General features: G+C 32.2%; 2 protein-coding genes across 2 annotated transcripts in view; both read left to right on the top strand.

The window, feature by feature from the left end:
* Window positions 1–7,741, top strand: part of LOC111712035 (uncharacterized) — an 11,228-nt gene extending 3,487 nt beyond the window's left edge. Inside the window, exons 4-12 of the mRNA XM_023486544.1 lie at window positions 1,650–1,746; window positions 2,341–2,417; window positions 2,977–3,042; window positions 4,198–4,308; window positions 4,949–5,031; window positions 5,472–5,550; window positions 6,344–6,421; window positions 6,841–6,896; window positions 7,670–7,741. Of these exons, the coding sequence (XP_023342312.1) occupies window positions 1,650–1,746; window positions 2,341–2,417; window positions 2,977–3,042; window positions 4,198–4,308; window positions 4,949–5,031; window positions 5,472–5,550; window positions 6,344–6,421; window positions 6,841–6,896; window positions 7,670–7,734 (712 nt within the window). The 3' untranslated portion in view covers window positions 7,735–7,741. The remainder of the gene's footprint in view (window positions 1–1,649; window positions 1,747–2,340; window positions 2,418–2,976; window positions 3,043–4,197; window positions 4,309–4,948; window positions 5,032–5,471; window positions 5,551–6,343; window positions 6,422–6,840; window positions 6,897–7,669) is intronic.
* The window catches only part of LOC111712023 (uncharacterized), a 34,199-nt gene extending 13,994 nt beyond the window's left edge, over window positions 1–20,205 (top strand). The window contains exons 4-16 of the mRNA XM_023486531.1: window positions 8,037–8,121; window positions 8,551–8,598; window positions 9,197–9,277; window positions 9,433–9,579; window positions 10,096–10,174; window positions 12,931–13,027; window positions 13,458–13,523; window positions 15,218–15,291; window positions 15,955–16,039; window positions 16,633–16,747; window positions 18,619–18,714; window positions 19,750–19,794; window positions 20,137–20,205. Coding sequence (XP_023342299.1) covers window positions 8,047–8,121; window positions 8,551–8,598; window positions 9,197–9,277; window positions 9,433–9,579; window positions 10,096–10,174; window positions 12,931–13,027; window positions 13,458–13,523; window positions 15,218–15,291; window positions 15,955–16,039; window positions 16,633–16,747; window positions 18,619–18,714; window positions 19,750–19,794; window positions 20,137–20,205 — 1,077 coding nt within the window. The 5' untranslated portion in view covers window positions 8,037–8,046. The remainder of the gene's footprint in view (window positions 1–8,036; window positions 8,122–8,550; window positions 8,599–9,196; window positions 9,278–9,432; window positions 9,580–10,095; window positions 10,175–12,930; window positions 13,028–13,457; window positions 13,524–15,217; window positions 15,292–15,954; window positions 16,040–16,632; window positions 16,748–18,618; window positions 18,715–19,749; window positions 19,795–20,136) is intronic.
* The last annotated feature ends 2,272 nt before the right edge of the window (window positions 20,206–22,477 follow it).

Raw genomic sequence — 22,477 nt, 5'->3', positions numbered from 1 at the left:
AACATAAAAATTAAAAAAAAAAAATTTTACCCTTTTTGGCATTTTTTTCAACCCTCTCTAGCACCCAAACTACAAAAGTTATCGATCTATTTTTTCAATGAGCTGGCCTATGGTTTATGAACATGCAGTTCAACCCTATACTTATTCTCTAGGGCTTTTTTCTAGGAGGGGAGGGAGGGCTTGGGACGCCCCCCAGTCTATACATAGGTTCAGCCTAGCCTTTATAGGGTTAACTTTGCTTTGCTATTTTTAAATTGGGTTTTTAAATTTTTTGCTTCTTCCTTGTAAATACTTAGTTTTAAGAATGCTTGAGAACACAAGCTTACATAACAAAAAACGGAACTACAAGTAACATTGAAGGCCTGCAATCATCTTTTAACGCTGTATTAACCTGGAAAATGGAGGTTGTTTTACTTAGCTGGATCCAGATTTTGCTACTGACAGCTTTAAATATACTTCTTAATAACAAGCCTGGTGAGCTATTCTTTTGATTCAATCTGGTTCTATGTATAAGCATCAAGATGTCAGTTCCATTTACAAGTATCTGTCTGAGATGAACTTACAAGAATCAAGAATTCTTTTGTCGAAAATATCCACTCCTTGCCTAACCTTTCTTATTCCATTTGTCATTATCAATACGGAATTCCGACACTGGATCCTCAGAATTAGAATACGGAATTCCGACACTGGATCCTCAGAATTATCAATACGGAATTCCGACACTGGATCCTCAGAATTAGAATACGGAATTCCGACACTGGATCCTCAGAATTACCAAACCCGCAACTTTTATTTTTCCAACCTGTAAGAATATATATAATAAATATGAACAATAGCTGGATCAAAAAGCTGCATCATTAATCTGCAATATAACTTGTCATTTGCAAAATTGCAAAAACAGAAAGCTGCAGCTCTGGGCAATATGCGCAATATTAGTGAGAAAGAAATATGTGTCACAATGCATTTTTCCCTTGTCTATAAGAGATTAGAATGCGTAGATTAGGAGAGAGAAAAAGAAACATGGATCTACGATCAGATAAAAAGAAGATACAACAACCAGAGCAAAAATGAATTGCTCTTTTTAAAATTTTGTTAAATAAAAAAAACTAAAATTTAAAAATAAATGTTAAAATCATAGGTTCGTTTTCTAACAGATTATGACGATTTAAACGTTTTTGAAGTTAGGGTTTCATCATAACTTTTAGTTTTTTGCTTTGAAACCGGTTTCCGTATGGCAATTATGATTTGCAAAAAAATTGTCAATCTAAATGTTGCAATTGTATGTCTAAGTCCTTTCTTATTTTAAGTAAGCATAGTGCCATCTTAAAAATCGACCCCCTTTAGTAGATATTCAATGCCCGATCAATAAAATAGCGCAGTTATAGGAACCCTCGAATTCACAGATGTAAATTTCCGATTTACAATAGAACCTTAGAAACCTTTATCTGATCAATAATGTGGAAGATATGTTCGTTTTAATTAATTTTAAAAGTTCAATTCTTATTTCTACTTGATGGGACAAAGCTTTAAAGGGTACCACTGTGAATGGGACATTGCTATCTTTGCATTGAGAGACGAGGGTTACACCTACAGTCTTTCTAAGGCCAACATTGTCAAATTTCTGTGACTAATCTTCACTTTTTTTAAAGATTGAATTCTTTGAGTGGAATGATTGAGTATGAAAAACTAAGATCAGAATACGACCCTGACTGGCCTTGCGAGCAAAAAGAAACTATTCCAGAAGAGGTATTTATTTAGACAGTTATAAGTAAATATATATATATAGGTTTTAACCGTCTATGCCCGAACTTCATAATTTTCAAAATATTTTTTCCAAATTTTCAATTTTATTTAGAAATGTTCCCTGAGGAACAGAAATATTTTATTTTGAAAACTGATTATTTTCAATTGAGCATTTCTACTATAGATAAGCATGAAGAAATTATCAGAGTGCAAATTGGTTACTACCTCTTAGAACTGCAATAAAGGTTTAAATTGCACCCTGCGACCGACGGGTTTCCCAACGCTCTAGCACCCTCGTACGTGAAGCGATCCGACTGGAAAAGCAGAGAGCCTGCCTAATACGTGCATTTTCACAATTGTATTCAATTTTGGTGCAGAACCGAGAACTTGGAAAATTCTAACATTTTTTGCAACCCGAGACTGGCACACTTGAACCCGAACCTGTGTAATTGCCCGTTACTGTATTCATTGCCCAGCCTAGAGTTGTCAATGGATCAGGCTAAAACTTGGAGGGTACCGTTGTGATGCGGGACATTTCTTGCATGAATGATCACATTTAAATCCCTTAAATCCAAAATTTAATATTTCTTTTTGCAGAAGATAGCTGACATCTATGAAAGTATTCTGAAAACAGTAAATCCAAAAACTGAACTAGATAAAGAATACCAATTCAGGAAAATGAAGAAAAAACTTAATCATTTAAAACCAATTTTTTGGTCCATTTCACTTTAATTTTCAAATCTGGCACCTTTAAATTTGTTTATTTTTAAGGACATTTGAAAAGATGTTTTTCTACTTTTTAATTAATTTTGTTATTGTTGTTGCAATTTTGGTCTGTGGTAAGAGGACCTCGAAAATTATTTAAAAAAAAAATAAAAAGCAGAACAGATTCAGAATTGAATACTCTTGTAGATTTTTTAATTATTAAAGGGACTGTTAGTGTAATTTCAAGTGAACCTTCATTCATAGAGGACAACGGTACAATTTAATCCTTTATCTGATTAATCATGTGTAAAACTAAGATATTGTTGATTTGTAAAGAATTGAAAATAAATAGTTTTCAAAATTATAAACATTCATATTTAATTCATACAAAGCTTTTAAGGTTACAATTGTGAATCGGACATTGCTATCTTTCCCTAAAGGGTCACTTGAAATTGAGTTAACAGTCCCTTTAAGAACAGACTTTTGAGTTTAAGGTTCTTTATCTGATTTTTTTTTAACATTTGCTAGAGCTATGAGATCTAAGCTTAAAGCTTCTCTTATACTTCATCCTTATGATTTAAGAGGAAGCCGAAGGTAAATAGTAAAATTGCAAAAAGTTGTTTTTAAATTCAAATCCAATTTCAACGCAAGTTAATTTTACTTGCGTGTAATTCCGCGTACGAGGGGGGGAGGGCTCCGGGTGCACGTGCTCCTCCCTAGGATGCCCCCCTGAGGGGGGGGGCACGCATAGGGAGCATCATATATTCAATGATTTTATATGATGCAGGGGAAAAATGAATAATGTGATATTAAAAGGCAACTTAATTCATCCCTTTCTTAAATATTTTTTAAACAAAAGTTCATCAAGCAAAACCCTGAAAACTTGTATGGCGCTTCATTCCTAACATTCATTCTTTTAACCCAAAATTCAGCAGTTAAAACCCTAAACATTGTTTTAATTTTTAGCGCAAACAAACCTGCAGGAAAGAATTTTTTTTGATGAACTGGGGAAAAGAACTTTTTATCAAAAGGCATTTTTTTATTCTTTTAATTAGAATTTGTACCTAAATATTCAGCTAATAAAACTCTACACATTGTTTACTGCTCGGCTGAAACATATTAAATTTGTGGGGGGTGGGGGGGGGGGATTATTTTTTAAAGGAGTAAAGATTTTTCAAGAAAGGAATAAGTTTTTGCCACAAACTCAAATTTTCTAATCCCTATTTCTTTAAAACCTGAGGGTGTAAATATTTCTCCAAACTTAGGCTTTTTCAAAATTCATAGAATTCATAGTTTAAAAATATCAAAGATCTACGACACTGGTTTGCACAGATATAAAGATTATAATTTCATTTGCTCCTCTGATCTATAATCAACAAATATACATTCTAAACCAAGCTCCAAGTATGAAAGGTTCTTCAATATAGATAAAAACTAATCAGTACTTTTGTCAAAATAGGGGTTTTTAGGGGGGGGGGCACAAAATCTTCTTAGGAGTGCATACACAACAAAATAAGGTGCCCCCTCTACACTAAAGCTCTCGTGCGCCCCTGTTCACCTTGCTTTGTATCAGACGTCTGGATAGTTTAAAGCGAAAGGATCTTAGAAAATTACCAACAATTTAAAAATGTAATTTTTGAAATATAAAAAAAATGTGAATACTAGATTTAAAAAAAGGCTCTGTAATGGGATACAACTTGACGCAGAACTTGTAAACTTAGATAACCGACATTGTGTTTTTTTTTCTAGATGCAAAATTGCAGAAACAATTCTGAACTCTGTAAAGAACAACATGATAAACAAAACAGATTTAGAGAAGCGGAAGAGGGGATGTATCCCGGCTGTTAGCAGAAAAATGAGGTTCAACAAATATTAAAGTTCTGAAATAAATCATAAGATATTCAAGTTTATTGCAATTATATAGCTTCAATAACCAATCACAACATTTCTAATAGAGATAAATAGAGTTTAGGTCCCCCTCACCATCCGCCCCATTTACTAGCTAGAACCCCTTCCCCTTGGTGTCTGATCATAGTGCTACCTGAGTCCGAATTTAATGAATTGAAGCCGCGTCTCAAATCTGCATAAACCGATTTCAATTGAGTGCCGGCTTAAATCTTTAAACATTGAATACAATTTTATATGGAACCAACAATATTTGAACCGCGTCTCAAATGTAAGCCGCTGCTCAAATTCTTTAAATTTGGTCTCTAAGCATTTAAATTAATATTCCGCACATAGAATAGAAAGCTGAGAGAAAACAGGATTCTGCTTGCAATACAGATACAAATAGATACTAGCGCCTGTAGTGTGAGAAATGTTTTAAAAATTTACATCTACCTGATTTCACTTGTCCTGTCTTAAGTTTTGGGTTCAGAAAACAAAGTGTCATGGGCCTCTCTATGGCGCTTTTAAGAGAGGAGCCCCTCAAGTATAGAGGCCAATCTGAAGTAAACCTATATCGTATTTTTATAAATTTATAACTTTTTTAATTTTCTAGACATCCGTTTTGGCTGTACACAAAAGTTCTTCTATATGTGTTTATTGTGAGCATTGGATTGTGGTTTTATGACGTATATACAGGTCAGAAAGTAAAAAATTAACAAATTTAAGGGACTGTACGCGTAATTTAAAGTGAGTCCTCCGAGCAAGGTTGTCAATTCCCGATTCTTAGCGGCACCCTTAAAATATTCATCTGATCAAGTATGAATCAGATATCAATGTTTATAATTTAGAAAACTGACTATTTTCAATTGCGGTTTCTATACTAAAATTTCTTGCGCATATGGCAGGAAAACATGTAGGATCAATTATAAGATATAAACATGTTTAAAAAGACAATATCGTCCACATTAATGAGCAGATAATGGTTTCAACGGTACAGAAACTTTTCTGTAGAATAATTAGGATAAGCCCGACAACCTTGATCATTCAAGGGTTTTAAGGGTACTTTGAGAATCGGACACACCACTCTCTACAAACCGAGGGTCCCTTAAAATTACGCATACAGTCCCTTTAAGTAGATGCCTGGGTGTTGAAGATCTGGTTGGAGCTGATGTGTCAACTAGATGTTAACGCTCGGTTCTGTCCTCGTTTTATCAGGTCATACTATATTATTCTACATTTACTTTAATAATCAACTGAAATACTTTAAACACAAAAATTTGAAAGATCTTTTAGAATTTTATTTTAAACTAGCTCTCTTCTAGCAATAATTTAAGTGTTTCCATGTTGCTTTTCAAGTGGTCATTTTGCGGATTTTTCTGTAAACTTTAATGGATTTTTTAAAATCTAAAGAAATTGGAAAACTTTTCCAATTAAATTTTGTCAATTTTTACCATCCATAAACCTTTCCTAGGCTCGTGTAAAGGACACAACAAGTCTGATGGTTTTACCATCCATAAATCTTTCCTAGGCTCGTGTAAAGGACACAACAAGTCTGATGGTTTTACCATCCATAAACCTTTCCTAGGCTCGTGTAAAGGATACAACAAGTCTGATGGTTTTACCATCCATAAATCTTTCCTAGGCTCGTGTAAAGGACACAACAAGTCTGATGGTTTTACCATCCATAAATCTTTCCTAGGCTCGTGTAAAGGGCACAACAAGTCTGATGCTTTTGAATGATTATTTTTGTAAAAATACTGTTTATTTTCAATTTCGTTCAGCAGAAATTAAGGAATTGAAAAATGTAGATATTTGTAAATAAAACCACCGAAAAAGTTCTCTAAAAAAAATTTCGGAAATTCCCAAGAATCTAAAACTCAGGACTTCATTCCAGTGACATTTTGTCCTAGAACTTCATAAAATTGGGACTGTTTTACCAAGGTTTTTTATTTCCACGTTTCTTTCCAAAACCTTTTTTATATGTGACTTTCTTTCATATATTTTACAGGAGATGGTTATTCAACGACACAAACTATGCTATGGGTCAATTACAAAATAGCCCTACAGAATCCTACCAACATGAAAGGAAACCATGATAACATGATAACTCAATCAATCAATTAAGAAAATCAATTATTCAACAAATAATAAATTTAAAGAAATTTTCTCAAAAACGTATTTTATGAAGATTTACTTTGTGAAAAGTTCATTAAAGTTTTTTTTTACGAAGATTCAGATACAATTTGTGATTAGTTATTAACCTTAAAACATTTATAATAAATATGTTTTTCTTAAGAATTGTTTATAAATTCTGTGAAATACTATCCCTGTATCTTTGCAACCTAATGGTGTAAACCATTAATATTTCAAAGTTAGATTATTTGATCCAACAGGATTCATAGTTTTAAATATCAAGTGTTGCAAAAATACAGGGAAAAAGACTAAATTCGATCCTTTACGTAATTTTTGGATATTTTAAGTTTTTTATAATTGATGGTTAATCAGCCATGAGAATATGACTATAGACGAGAAGAAAGCAGATTATCTTGTTTCCATCCTTGGTAATCTATATCTATAATATATATACTTTGCTTGTTTGGGTGTCTTTTTGTTTGTATCAAATAAACGTCATAACAGCTGAACCAATTGTGTCCAAACTTTGTGTGGGACCTTACATGACCCCAGGGAAGACTTATGGATGCTCATAATTTCAAAATTTGTCTCTAAAGATTTTGGATTTCTGTAAAATTTTAAATATCCACAAAAGAATATTAAGAAATCTGCGAACATTTTTGTCTTATATTGTTAAAAGTGAAGATGCTTGCAGATAGAGCAATAACAACAAGTTCAAATATATGATGTTAAAAGCCTAGTAATATAATATTTTATATATGATATTAAAAGCCTAGTAATATAATATTTTCCTCATTTCAAAAAACCTTTGTCAAGTCACAAAAGATATACTTTGCAAAATGTTTCCTATCGCTAAATTTTTAAGAATTGTTGGTTTTATTATCAAGGAAATCTTGTGCTTATGTTCTAATTTCAATCAAGCTTTTACAATAATGTTGCTCTTTTCCTTACTTCTTCTTGGTATTTCAAATTGTTAAAATAAATTGAATTTTTAATATTGAGTTCAAAGACTTTAATAATTTAGTTAATACCGCGGATTGGGTTGTTGAATTTGGAAAATTTAATATTTTGTCTCCTTTTTCTTTTTAACAGAAAATTAAAATGATCACAATTTTTTTATTTTTAACAGATTTGCAGTTCAGATTTAATGTTTTATTATAAATTTTTTTTATCCGATATCTAACTGATTTTTATTGAACAGGACTACATAATATCAACTACATAACCTTCTTCACAGTTTCTCTAATTATTTCAATTATTAGGTAAAAGCATATTTTTTTTAGATTTTGTTTGTTAATAAGAATTATCATCATTATTATTTTATAATCAGAATTATTATTCTTACTATCATCATTATTACTATCATCATTATTATTATTAATATTACCATGAAATTTGTTCTAGGTTCCGAACTAATTGTTCCTGATTTCTAACATCTTGTTCTAGGTTCCAACTAGTTGTTTCTAATTTCTAACACCTTGTTCTAGGTTCCGAACTAATTGTATCTAATTTCTAATATATTGTTCTAAGTTCCGAACTAATTGTTTCTAATTTCTAACATCTTGTTCTAGGTTCCGAATGACCCTAGATGAGGCTGGATTTGAAAGTATTCTAATCGTCTCTCTTGGGTTGGGAAATTATTTTAACCTTAAGGGACAACAATAATTTCTCTACTGCACATATCTTTTTAAAGATTTTTCTGTGTTTTTTTTACTAAAATTTGAAAATTTTCTAGAGAAATAAGATGACAAAATTTATCAACCTCAGCATAGACAGAGGATTTTGGAAAACACAATATGTTAAAACTAATTACCTAACTTAATGTTTTGGGAAAATTAAGTCATCAACAGAAATGAGATGATTCTTGGCCACAAACAACTAAATTTTCTCGTTCCTATATCTTTGCAACCTGATGATGCAAACCTTTGACATTTCAAACACTGGGTTGCAAAGACATTGGGATTGGAATGAGAATTTACGGCAAAGCTCCTTACTTTGTACTTAAAAAATTCTCTAAGTAAAACTAACGTTTTCCTGGATAAAAATATTATTTAAGTCAAAAAATAAAAATTGTCTTTAAAGTACATGCTGGATCAGATTGCAGATGCACACGAAGATCCACACATGGAGGATTGCTTTACTGTCAAATTTACGAGTTTTATTAACGCAACATTATTTTTCTTCAACATTTTTTAGCTCCAATTAATATTCAACAAAATTGTAAAAACCAACATTTAAATGAGAATTTATATACTATTTATTAGAAAGAAGATACAAAAGTTTTCATGTGTTTTAAAGGGGATACAAGTTTTCATGTGTTTTAAAGGGGATACAAGTTTTCATGTGTTTTAAAGTGGGTACAAGTTTTCATGTGTTTTAAAGGGGATACAAGTTTTCATGTGTTTTAAAGGGGATACAAGTTTTCATGTGTTTTAAAGTGGGTGCAAGTTTTCATGTGTTTTAAAGGGGATACAAGTTTTCATGTGTTTTAAAGGGGATACAAGTTTTCATGTGTTTTAAAGGGGATACAAGTTTTCATGTGTTTTAAAGGGGATACAAAATTTCATGTGTTTTAAAGGGGATACAAGTTTTCATGTGTTTTAAAGGGGATACAAGTTTTCATGTGTTTTAAAGGGGATACAAGTTTTCATGTGTTTTAAAGGGGATACAAGTTTTCATGTTAGGTTTCATGTTTCAAGTTAGTTTGAGAAAAGCAAATGAAAAATAGGAACATTTGAATTCATTGATCAATATCAACACTATTCTACTTTCTACATTCGTGAGTACAATATCACTAACTATGGCGCAGGTGACAATGAAAATTGCTTTTTAAATATTTAATCATTTAAACTTTTTTTTTATCTGTAATATCTCATGTTGTAACTTTTGATATATCAAACTATTCAAATAGTCAATATATAACTCAATAAATATGTAATTTTTTTTAAACCAAATTTGTTTGAGGTGAAAGCGCATGATACCCAGCATGAGTATAGTATGTCTACCAAGCAGAAATTACTTCATGTCCTGGCATGCACAACCAACACTGTATCCTTCCTGCTCACGTTTTCATGCTTTGCATGCCTCTGTATGTTCTGGTGCTGTCATACGGTAAGCTTATCATGGGTAGGACAAATCAACGATAAAATGAATTTTAGGAATCCAATGGTTTTAAAATCAAGTTTGCAATAAAGGGATCAGTCCCATGTACAAGGAGATCCTGTTTCTATTATAGGGATTTTATTCCGTTTGTATGGATGAAGACGACATTTTGGAAGTAATGAATGGACTATTGTTAAGTTAGAATAAGAGAGAAAAGAATATAAAAATCATCTTTAGTATAATTCAATAATCCAATTCAGGATTCGATTCTTTCAAAGACCTAGTTTGTATTGCAGCCTTGCAGGGCATGTATTTTTTCATGCTGTTTTAGACTACAGTGTTGCAAGTTGAAAACGTATTGTTTGACCTGTGGCAAACTGTACAAGATACAATTACTTATGATGTAAAATACTGATGGAAAAAGCCAAGTGTTACAACTTAAATAAAATCCGCAGTTATGTCTAGATAATTATAGAAATATAAAAATTCATAAAAAAAAACAATAATTTTTTCTTATATTTTTAGTTTTTCCTAACTGATGTAGGTGGAGTACCCTACTACCTGGGGATGCTAATGACAGGAATAGTTTGTCCCAGTTTCTCAGGTAGATCATCTACTATTTAAAAGTACTGTTACTTAGGTAGATCATCTACTTTAAAAAAGAACTGTTTCTCAGGTAGATCATCTACTATTTAAAGGTACAGTTACTCAGGTAGATCATCTACTTTAAAAAAGAACTGTTTCTCAGGTAGATCATCTACTATTTAAAGGTACAGTTACTCAGGTAGATCATCTACTATTTAAAGGTACTGTTTCTCAGGTAGATCATCTACTATTTAAAGGTACTGTTTCTCAGGTAGATCATCTTCTATTTAAAGGTACTGTTTCTCAGGTAGATCATCTACTATTTAAAGGTACAGTTACTCAGGTAGATCATCTACTTTTTAAAGGTACTGTTTCTCAGGTAGATCATCTACTTTTTAAAGGTACTGTTTCTCAGGTAGATCATCTACTATTTAAAGGTACTGTTTCTCAGGTAGATCATCTACTAGCTTTATAAAGATACTGTTTCTCAGGTAGATCATCTAGTAGCTTTATAAAGATACTGTTTCTCAGGTAGATCATCTACTATTTAAAGGTACTGTTTCTCAGGTAGATCATCTACTATTTAAAGGTACAGTTACTCAGGTAGATCATCTACTTTATAAAGGTACTGTTTCTCAGGTAGATCATCTACTATTTAAAGGTACTGTTTCTCATGTAGATCATCTACTAGCTTTATAAAGATACTGTTTCTCAGGTAGATCATCTACTAGCTTTATAAAGATACTGTTTCTCAGGTAGATCATCTACTAGCTTTATAAAGATACTGTTTCTCAGGTAGATCATCTACTCTTTAAAGATACTGTTTCTCAGGTAGATCATCTACTATTTAAAGGTACTGTTTCTCAGGTAGATCATCTTTGTTTTAAAGAGACTGTTTCTCAGGTAGATCATCTACTCTTTAAAGAACTGTTTCTCAGGTAGATCATCTACTATTTAAAGGGACTGTTTCTCAGGTAGATCATCTATTCTTAAAAGGTACTGTTTCTCAGGTAGATCATCTACTCTTTAAAGGACTGTTTGTCAGGTAGATCATCTTCTATTTAAAGGGACTGTTTCTCAGGTATATCATCTACTCTTTAAAAGAACTGATTCTTAGGTAGATCATCTACTACTTAAAGGTACTGTTTCTCAGGTAGAGCTTCTAATTTTTAAAGGAACTCTTTCTCAGGTATATAATCTACTCTTTAAAGGTACTGTTTCACAGGTAAATTATCTACTATCTAAATAGACTGTTTCTCAAGTAGATTATCTACTTTTTAAAGGGACTGTCACATAAACTATCTATAGTAGGGTGTGGTTCATTTGGCGTTCTGTAACGTTTCGTCTTATTTTGTCTAGCTCCTTGAAAGTCGGCCTGGTCCTTGAACCGGAGTTTACCATTTTGTAGTTGAGTCGGCCTGGTCCTTGAACCGGAGTTTACCCTGCTTTAGTTGAGTCGGTTTGGTCCTTGAACTGCAGTTTACCGTTTTGTAGTTGAGTCGGCCTGGTCCTTGAACCGGAGTTTACCCTGCTTTAGTTGAGTCGGCCTGGTCCTTGAACTGTAGTTTACCGTGCTGTAGTTGAGTCAACCTGGTCCTTGAACCGAAGTTTACCATGCTGTAGTTAAGTCGGCCTGGTCCGTGAACCGGAGTTTACCGTGCTGTAGTTGAGTTGGCCTGGTCCTTGAACCGGAGTTTACTGTGCTGTAGTTGAGTTGGCCTGGTCCTTGAACCGGAGTTTACCATGCTGTAGTTAAGTTGGCCTGGTCCTTAAATCGGAGTTTACCATGCTGTAGTTGAGTGGGCCTGGTCCTTGAATTGGAGTTTACAGTGCTGTAGTTGAGTCGGCCTGGTCCTTGAACCGGAGTTTACCATGCTGTAGTTGAGTTGGCCTGGTCCTTGAACCAGAGTTTAGCGTGCTGTAGTTGAGTCGGCCTGGTCCTTGAATTGGAGTTTACAGTGCTGTAGTTGAGTCGGCCTGGTCCTTGAACCGGAGTTTACCATGCTGTAGTTAAGTTGGCCTGGTCCTTGAATTGGAGTTTACCGTGCTGTAGTTGAGTCGGCCTGGTCCTTGAACCAGAGTTTACAGTGCTGTAGTTGAGTCGGCCTGGTCCTTGAACCGGAGTTTATGTTCTGAAGTTGAGTCAGCCTGGTCCTTGAACAGAAATTTAACGTGCTGTAGTTAAGTCGGCCTGGTCCTTGAACCGGAGTTTACCATGCTGTAGTTAAGTTGGCCTGGTCCTTGAACTGGAGTTTACTGTGCTGTAGTTGAGTTGGCCTGGTCCTTGAACCGGAGTTTACTGTGCTGTAGTTGAGTCGGCCTGGTCCTTGAACCAGAGTTTACCATGCTGTATTTGAGTCGGCCTGGTCCTTGAACCGGAGTTTACTGTGCTGTAGTTGAGTCGGCCTGGTCCTTGAACCAGAGTTTACCATGCTGTATTTGAGTCGGCCTGGTCCTTGAACCGGAGTTTACCATGCTGTTGTTGAGTCGGCCTGGTCCTTGAACCGGAGTTTACAGTGCTGTAGTTGAGTTGGCCTGGTCCTTGAACCGGAGTTTACCGTGCTGTAGTTGAGTTGGGCTGGTCCTTGAACTGAAGTTTACCGTGCAGTAGTTAAAACTTCAATTGACCCTCCATTTCACAACAGTATCTTAAAATTAATTCTTATATAATGCAAAATTTGTCTGTGTACACTGTACAGTGTACAGTTACTGTATTTCATGTTTGTTCTTGCTTCACATTTTCTTTTTCTTTAGAACAATTTAATTTTTTTTCAGGTCTACTGAGGGTGATAACTTTGTTCTTTACAAAACGTTTTTATCGTAAAGAACAATCTTTGCTAAATAAAAATGGGTATCCATTCAGAACAAGCAGGTTTATTACAGAGCACTTACAAAATATTTTCTAACTAAATAATTCTGACCACAAAATTTTTCCGATACAAAATGTTCCCAAACATAAAACTTTTTTCGAATGTTTACGACCACAAAATAATTCCGATCAAAAAATGTTTTCGACTACAAAATTTTTCCACCACAAAATGTTTCCGACCACAAAATGTTTCCGGCAAAAAAATTTTCCGGTCACAAAATGTTTTCAACCACAAAATGTTTCCACCACATAAAAGCCTGACCAACAATTTTTTCTACCCAACAAACAAATTAAAATAAAGCGTAAAGCTTATTTTCTTAAAAGAAAAAAGTAGTAATTCCCCCATTGTTAATCTCACTGAACATAAAAGGAGATTTTTTAGTCCATGTTTATTTTACAAAAAAAATAGATGTGAATAAGTTGACTGATTAAGGATTTCTAAAATCTTCAACCCTGCTGAGGTTCTTCAGCTACCAACATCTAGCACTAATATTAACAGGTAAACTGCAGCTTCACACCGGCTTAGAGATTGAAATATCTTTTTCCAAATAGGGTTTTCCATTCGCAAAACTTTTGCGCAATTTTTGTGGAACGAATTGCGCAATCATTCGCAAAAGTCATTTCGCGCAAAATTGCCCTGTTCCGCTTTTGCGAAACTCAAGTTTTGCGCAATTCCGCAATTTCGTAAAAATCAAACGGTTGGTGACAGTGTGCGTGTTTCTTAGAATTCAATTCTGGAAAAATCTTGTTTTGGAATGTCTTCCTATTGGTCACTTTACATATAATTGACCAATGACAGTTAAGAAGAGTTCAAATCTCACAATTTTCTCGACAATTTTAGTTTTGAACATGCATATTTCCTAAAAGTGGATTCTTCAGGCAATTGGTTACTTTCTTGCATTATCTTATATGAGATTAAAAAGATTTCAGAAATTTGGTTAAAAAAATTTAAGAATATAATTCATACTTGATTAGGCAAAGCTTTTAGGGGTCACTTGAAATTATTTAATAGGATTAAAATATTGCCAAGTTTCACACTCTCTAATTTCTATTTTATTAATTTTGGTCCCTTATAATTTAAACTTTTTGTAACTGGAAGTAACCAATTGAATGTAGTACAATCGTTATCATACTCGTATGTTAATATTTTTTTATGTATGGAATAAATCTTTAGTTGTTTAATTCTAAGCTTAGAATATCAATTTTTGACAATTTGCCTAAAAAATACATTTTGCGTAAAACTTGCGGTTTTGCACAAATTGCGCAAAAAAATGCGCAAAACTAAAATTTCGTTTCATGCGCAACTTTCGCAAAAAATATTTCTGGTTTTGCGCAAATTGTGCAAAAAAATAGCGCAAAACTCATTGCGTTTCATGCGCAAAAATAGCGTAAAAGTTCGCAAAAAAAATTTGCGCGAAAATAGCGCAAATTTGTGCAAAAGATTTAGCCATTTCGTGGAAACCCTATTTCCAAACGAATTAGGAAAGCGAAAACGAACAATTCAAATTGGTAGATATTAACAGTCAGACCGTTTACAAATGATTCCTAAATCGTTGGTTTGAACAACGAGCGTATTTTTGGTGAACGAACAAATGAACAAATTTTTGAAAAATTTCAAACAAACGATAATGCTGAACAAACGATTTAATGGAACGATCGTATTTAAAAAAAAACAAATGAATGGACGGGTTTCAAGCGATAATTCTTTAAAAACAAATGAATAAAAATTTTTACTGACCGAAGGGGAAAAAAGGAATGGGTCGTTAACTAAAGAAGAACGAATGATTTAAAAAACAAAACATTCAACGCCCATTTTCAAATGTGCAAAAAACTTGATATTTTAATCGGTGGACACCTTGTAAATTTTTACAACCAACCAGCTGCCAAATGATTGGCGTCTTCATTATTTTGTTTGGGTAAAATGTAAGTGTTTAGACTAATGTAGAGTTTTGCAAAAATGTTAGCAGCTTAGTTTCCAAATATAATCCACGGTGCCCCATACAGAAGTATGGGCTGATGGCCAGTTTTTTAAACGACAATAAATATTTTGAGTTTTAAAATAGAATTGCGATTGTTTTGAAGAGAGTAGTTTTCAAAATTAGAGTTCAAATATAGTCTACAATAATCTACATATCGTCATCTTTTGTAAATCTGGATCAATTTTTAAAACCCTTTCATGTTTGTTTTGTTTAGTTACAACTCAGTTCATTCTACAACGATTCTTGTGAATTTCAGTAAGCAGTTCATTGCAAACATCATAATGATAGGTCAGTCAGAAAATTTTTACTTTCTTTAAAAATGTTTTGAAGATTGTTCCCATGTTTTTCAACCAAATTTTACAAAATCAAATTCGCTGAAAAATTTCCTATAACTAACTTTGGAAAAGCATTTTTGCAAAACTTTTAGAAAATATAAAAAAAACATTAAAAAACCGAAATTATCTTAGATCGGGTGAGACTGTTTTCTGGGCACTTTATTGTTCTTGTTTGTTTGTTCAAAAAATCATTTTTTTTTTTTCAAAAAACAATTATTTTTCTCAAATTAGCGAATAAATCTATAAAAACATCTGAGGTAACAAAATTTTCAAAATGACGGTAAATGCTTCTTTAAAAAGATTTTGCCCAGATAAATGTTAGGATTTTGCACAGATAAATGTTTGGATTTTGCACAGATAAATGTTTGGATTTTGCACAGATAAATGTTTGGATTTTGCACAGATAAATGTTTGGATTTTGCACAGATAAATGTTAGGATTTTGCACAGATAAATGTTTAGATTTTTGTAAAATGACTTTTGTTTGCAGATAAATAAATAGAGCCAAAAACATATAATTTTTATTTTGCCCCTTCAAACCATTAAACTCAGGATTGATTATTTCAAATTTAATATTTTATATTTTATATATTTTTCATCATCAATATTTTGTTTAGTTGTGCAGCTTCCTCAACTTGTGATGAACCTCTCATACTATAGATTTGATATATCAAAAAGCTCAGAATGGCGATCATTTCTAAGGAAGGGATTTTAGTGATTTTTTACTTTAAACATCTCTTTAGGGAACCTTTAAAGGGACTTGAGGCGAAACCCCTTCCACCCTAGAACAGAACCGTTCCTTCCTTTTTAAAAATGTTCACCACCATACATATGCTAAACTTTCTTACAAAGAAATAAATTAGAAATAAACTTTTTAAATCAGAGACAATTTTGTAAAAGTCCGGTTATGTTTGAGAAATACAGTGTGTACAGGTTTCTAATCAAACCCCGTTTCTTTTCATTTTGATTAAAAAGAAAATAACTAAGAATATAATTAATATCAACTTATCAATTACATGGCTTTCAAATATGATTTCATCTGATAATTGTTACAGAAACAATGCTTCAGATGGCATTTCAACGTTTCGAGCCTGTAAGTATAATGTACAGTGTACAGTGTAAAGTGTACATAGTGTACATAGTGCCTACTAGCTGGTACGGTTTTTCATATAACCGGAGTTTTCAGGGACTTTTTCCCTCACAACTATTTGGATAATTAGCATGAGAGGGTCCTGCAAATGAAAGTTGAAATATTGAAAAATCTTAAACCCTAAATCCAAATTAACTGGGTGTAGTATCTCTCTTGTGTTGGTCCCTGTCTGCTTCTACATGTCCTTCTTCTTCCTGTGGCTTTGCTATAAACTTGACGAGGGGTACTTTATACAATCCAACATGTTCTTCAAATATAAGGTACAGGCTCACCCACAACCCTTTGAAGGGAGTGTTCGCAAAGATAAAAGGGGGTATTGTCCATTTACTGATGAAAGACGCTACAGTTTGTTTAGATTTCAATAAATACTCCCTTTTTTCGCAAACCTCTCTTTAAAGGGAGTGACCGGCAATGTTTGGTAGTTTTACTGAGAATGTAGTATTGTGGAGAACATTTTTTGGATTCATTTGAGACATTTAAAACGTTTTAATGGTGAATAATTGCTGGGTTTGAGTGCAAAGTTGACGTTCAAAATCATCCATTTGGGGGTTACGTTTTGAGAATCGATTTTTCTAAAATTAATAAATACGACGACAAAAAATGTAAAAAAAGTCTACAATAAACTGATGGCATAAATAGATACAGGTTGAAAAATAAAAATTAACTCTTGTCATCGAAAATAAGTAATCTTACTTAGTTATTTGTTTATATAATAACTCATTGTTCACAAACGTTTCACTTAGATTTCCTGAAATTTGAATTGAAAAGACGTCATTTGAAGAAATCATGAAAACAAATTCTCAAAGAATAAGAAATTCAATATAATGATAAAAAAGAAATAATTGATTTAACATTAATTTATTGAAAAATTTTCTATTGCGAATATTTTTACATTTTTCGTCGTCGTTATTCAATAATTTTAAAAAGATCGGTTCTCAAAACGTGACCCCCCAAATGGATGATTTAGAACGTTGATTTTGCGATCAAACTCAGTATTATTGTACATTATTAAAACGTTTTATATGTCTCAAATTAATCTTAAAAGTGTTCTCCAAAATAACACATTCTCAGTTCAACTTCCATACTTTGCTGGTCACTCCCTCTAAAAACGCTAAAAATATTAAATATAAAGCTGTTATGGTGTTCATTATGTTGTAAAAGTAAGAAACAAAAAATGCGTTAAACGTTTTTCAAGCCTCACATCGTTTGTGGTTAACCAAAGGAGCGCTTCGAACACAAGTATTGGTTTCTTTTTAAGATAAGCTAGACAAATTTATTTCAAGAGAATTGAGTCCTTGCCACAAACTCAAATTTGCTAAAGTTGATATACTTACTAATTGTGTAAAGTTTTTATACCTAAATTATATATTTTATCTAAAAGAGTTCGTAGCTTGAAAGTATCTAAGTTCTATCCCTCATTTCCGATTACACTTCCTGAAATCTATTATATTATACTTCATTATATCTGTTTCCGATTACACTTCCTGAAATCTATTATATTATACTTCATTATATCTGTTTTCGATTACACTTCCATAAATCTATTATATTATACTTGATTATATCTGTTTCAGAATACACTTCCTGAAATCTATTATATTACACTTCATTATATCTGTTTCCGATTACACTTCCATAAATCTATTATATTATACTTAGTTATATCTGTTTCAGAATACATTTCCTGAAATTTCTTATATTACACTGCATTATATCTGTTTCAGAATACACTTCCTGAAATCTATTATATTATACTTCATTATATCTGTTTCAGAATACATTTCCTGAAATATATTATATTATAATTCATTATATCTGTTTCAGAATACATTTCCTACAATCTGTTTTGAATATACTTCATTATATCTGTTTCGGAATACATTTCCTATAAATCTGTTTTGAATATACTTCATTATATCTGTTTCGGAATACATTTCCTGAAATATATTATATTATACTTCATTATATCTGTTTCAGAATACACTTCCTACAATCTGTTTTGAATATACTTCGTTATATCTGTTTCGGAATACACTTCCTGAAATCAGTTTTGAAAACACTTTCTGAAAAATGTTTTGATTTCACTTAAACTTTTCTGTTTTTGCTGAAGATGAAAGAAATTGCATTTTAGAAAAGATGTTTAAAAACAAGTTGTAATGGAAAGGAAAACCTGGAGCTACAAGAGGATATAATTAATGATGCTTCAAGATTTATTCAAACCTGCCAGGTACAACTACAAGGGTGTCCCAATAAAAATAGGATTTGAGGTACAGTGTGTCTTATTAAACACGGGAATTGAGTGAAGAATACCAAACCTTTGTGAAGAATACGCGTTGTACTTGTGTTGCACAATTTCAAGGTTCGTAAATAAAGTTACGCGCCCAAGCTACTATATAGGGTATTTTTATGTAAATGGTAATTGACATTTATTCTGGAAAACGTTGTATGATGTCTCTTTAACATATCTGCAAGATGAACAGTTAAGAGGAATAAACTACACTTTGTTTGTAAACATAAATATCTAATTTTACAAAGTACAAGACAGTATGCAATCAAAATATAAACACACAAATTCTTAACTCTAGCCGCCTTGCGGCTCCAGCAGACAAAAGATTTATTATTTTACCTATAGGAGGCATGCATCCAATAGGAGGCATCCATCCTATAGGAGGCATCCATCCTATAGGAGGCATCCATCCAATAGGAGGCATCCATCCTCAAGCATCGAGAAAAGATTTATGAGTTTTAGCTTTCCTTAAGGAGGCATCCATCACTTTACCATATAAAAAAATATTTAAAACGAAGATATCAAATCTTCACTCAATTTTCATGTTTATTGTGACACCCTGTATCTCAATTATTTTACTAATCAGTGTTTACTTTTAAATGTTTATTTATGTATAAAATAATTGTTGATAAAATCATAACAAGCTTTGATGGAACCTCACCAAGGTTTTTTATCAGGGCATTGCAAATGCAAACATGCATAATGCATATCTAAAAAATAATAATTTTGATGCGCATTAAACGGGGTTAAAATTGTATTATTAGGAGAAATTACAAGCTTAATATCAACATCTGTTAATTTTTTGGCATTTTAATAAGATTACAATTCTGTAAAAAAAAAATGAGTGTCTTATCATATGTAAATATGATGAAATTAAAAATTATCAAATCTGGACCCAGTAAATTCTTATTTGTAAATTCGAATACAAATGGTTCTAAAATTTAAAAGTTAAATAGATCTTATCTTTGTTTAAAGGAATATAGAGAAGATCTGCATACATCGGCTGAAGCAGAAGTTAAGGTGAGTTTATAATCCATTAAAGAAAAGGCTTGAATTTGTAAAAGAAAAATATGATTTTTTTTTAAATATTCTGAAAAAGTTATTTTTTAAAAAGAAAAAAAAGTTTTTTCTATCAAAGAAGCAGGGCTTTCAAATCCCAGCATAAATGGCAGAATGAAATTTAGTTAACGAGAAAGGTTTTTTGTAAAAACTAACAGAATATAAATGAAAAAATATAAATATTCTTAAACAAAGCTTGCAGAAATATAAAATTACCTTTTTCGTTTGAATTTAAAAAAACGGAAGCATGGTTGTGAGAAGCATATAACTTCAACCCATAATCTAATCATGAATTTGGTTTAGTTACTTTGCTGCACTATTCGCAAGGATTTGATGTTTTCAGGTAATTTAAAAAGTATTAAATTGTTATAAGTTGTGTTATTGACCAGAACAATAAAAAATATATTTTTAACATTTCCTTATTTTTTTGTTCAGTCAAAAATAGTTTTTCCTGGTGTAATAGAATGCAATGAATAGAAAGTCGTCTTCATTGTATAGATATATACGACGACGGCCGTATTCAATCTACTCACTAGCTAGCAGAGACAGATTGTATCAAATATTGTATTATAACATTATAGTCATATGATAATAAAGTTGAAAATAATCCGTTTACATATTTCGTAACAAGATAAAAACAATTGTTTTAAAAAGTCTAAAACACTGGGCATTGGTCATCATATTTATATATTTTTTTTTTACATTTAGGACCGTTAGGCTTTCATGAGAGGCTTCCATGTTACAAAAGTGTGTTCTCTAAAAGTTTGTTTTTATTACATTATGTAAAATGTTAAGCCTGAACAATTTATCTTGCTTTGTTCATTCCTTTATTTTGCTTGATTTCATGAAAGAAAACTGGTGTAACACTTTGGTCTTGGTAGGAACATGTAATATACGTACCTCCCTATCCAAGGAATTATAAAAAGGAACGCACAACTTAGATATACGCATATTGCTTACTATACACTGTGGGAGGAATGTAAACAAACCCAGTGCCCCACAGAAGTTTAACAAGTACAACAAAAAACAAGTTAATATATCAAGTTAGAGAGAATACATATAATATTTGGCTTTCTGGTCAATATGGAAAATACAATATCAATATATTCTTATTCCATCCCTTGGGCCTTTTTCCCTCAAAAATGATGCGTTGCCACGGATTCATACAGTGGTAATCGATTATATCAATACAATGAAGACGAATTTTGATTTAAATTTTGGTGTAAATGGAGCTGCTAAACAGCATGGATACAGTTCAAAATAGAAGTCAAGAGAAGCTGTCAATTAAAAAAGATTCTCTTTGATTACTTGTAAACTTGTAATTCGAATAAACCATCAAAACTTAAATAAAAAATTCGTCTTCATTAAATGTAATCGCCTACCACTGTACTTTTCCGTGGTTTTATCTATATAAAATCGCCTATCATTGTACTTCTCGGCGGTTTTATCTTAGAATAATCCTTCGTCGTTTTCTCCAAAGAATTTGTTTTCTAGACCGGGGTTGACAACAATCAAAAGTTTACTAGTGATTTGCAAAGTTTTTTTAGTTAAAATAATATGAAGATTCTAGAATATTTTGGAAATAGAAAATCTTCTTATTTGATCAGTAATATAAAGATTGTTACTAAAAACACATCCAAGATGGTTGAACTCAAATTAACCTACAAAATCAGATCAGAGATTAACAAAATTCCAATAAATGTTTAGAACAGAAGACCTGTAAGAGTAATTGATGGAAAAAAATGACGAAAACACCTTAACCCACCTTGAAAAGGCAGATTATGGCCGTATACAAAATAGCAATTAAGCCGGTGATGGAGATCTCATAAAGTGACTGTTTACTGATATCATGCTTCTAGTAGAAAACCCATCACACAAGCAACTTCTTAAGCAGCATTTTTCATATTTAACTTTTTAAAAAAATGGTTTTGGTGATGAATTGAATGATCAATAACATGCGTATTAGCGCTGTTAATTAGGGTTTCCAGCGTACGTAACGTGTCGGTAACAAATGTGAAAAAATGCGAAAATTTTCGTTCGAATTTCGCAAACTTTTCCGTTAATTTTCGCATTTTTTCGCTAAAATAATTTCCTTTTTCGCTGGAAACGCTGTGAATATGTATTTTAAATTAAATTGTAGCATACATTTAAAAAAATCTAGATTTAAGCCATTGTTGCAGTAATTTGCACAAAAATATACACATGAACAAACTCAAATCGAAAGAGTGCCCTAGGATGATGGCACTACATTCTGTGGAGCTAAAATCTCCTTAAATGCCGAAAAAGAGATTATTAACACTATGCTTAATTACGGTCTTCCAACCACCAAAATGGCAAATGTTTGACTTTGAGAACTTTCTGAGTATTCTTAAGGACATGGCTGCGTAGGAAAAGTTTTAAATAATAAGCAAATAAAAAAAAAAACATGATTAAAGTTTCAAAGAGAATTTATTTTTGTATGCGTTTACTGGCTTTTATTCCATGTCAACTACAGTTTTTTATGGAAACAAATGGAAGTCAGATTGATAAAGAACACCAATGAATGATATAAAGCATGAGACACATGTATGCAACCCTTAGATTGATTCATTTTTATTCTTCGAATTTGTCATTTTTAGCCCAAATAATTAAAAATTTTCACTTT

The sequence above is a fragment of the Eurytemora carolleeae genome, unplaced genomic scaffold, assembly GCF_000591075.1.
Source record: "Eurytemora carolleeae unplaced genomic scaffold, Eaff_2.0 scaffold130, whole genome shotgun sequence".
Lineage (NCBI taxonomy): Eukaryota > Metazoa > Arthropoda > Copepoda > Calanoida > Temoridae > Eurytemora > Eurytemora carolleeae.
The sequence above is the reverse complement of the archived record's forward strand: the minus strand, read 5'-3'. Positions and strand labels throughout refer to the sequence as shown.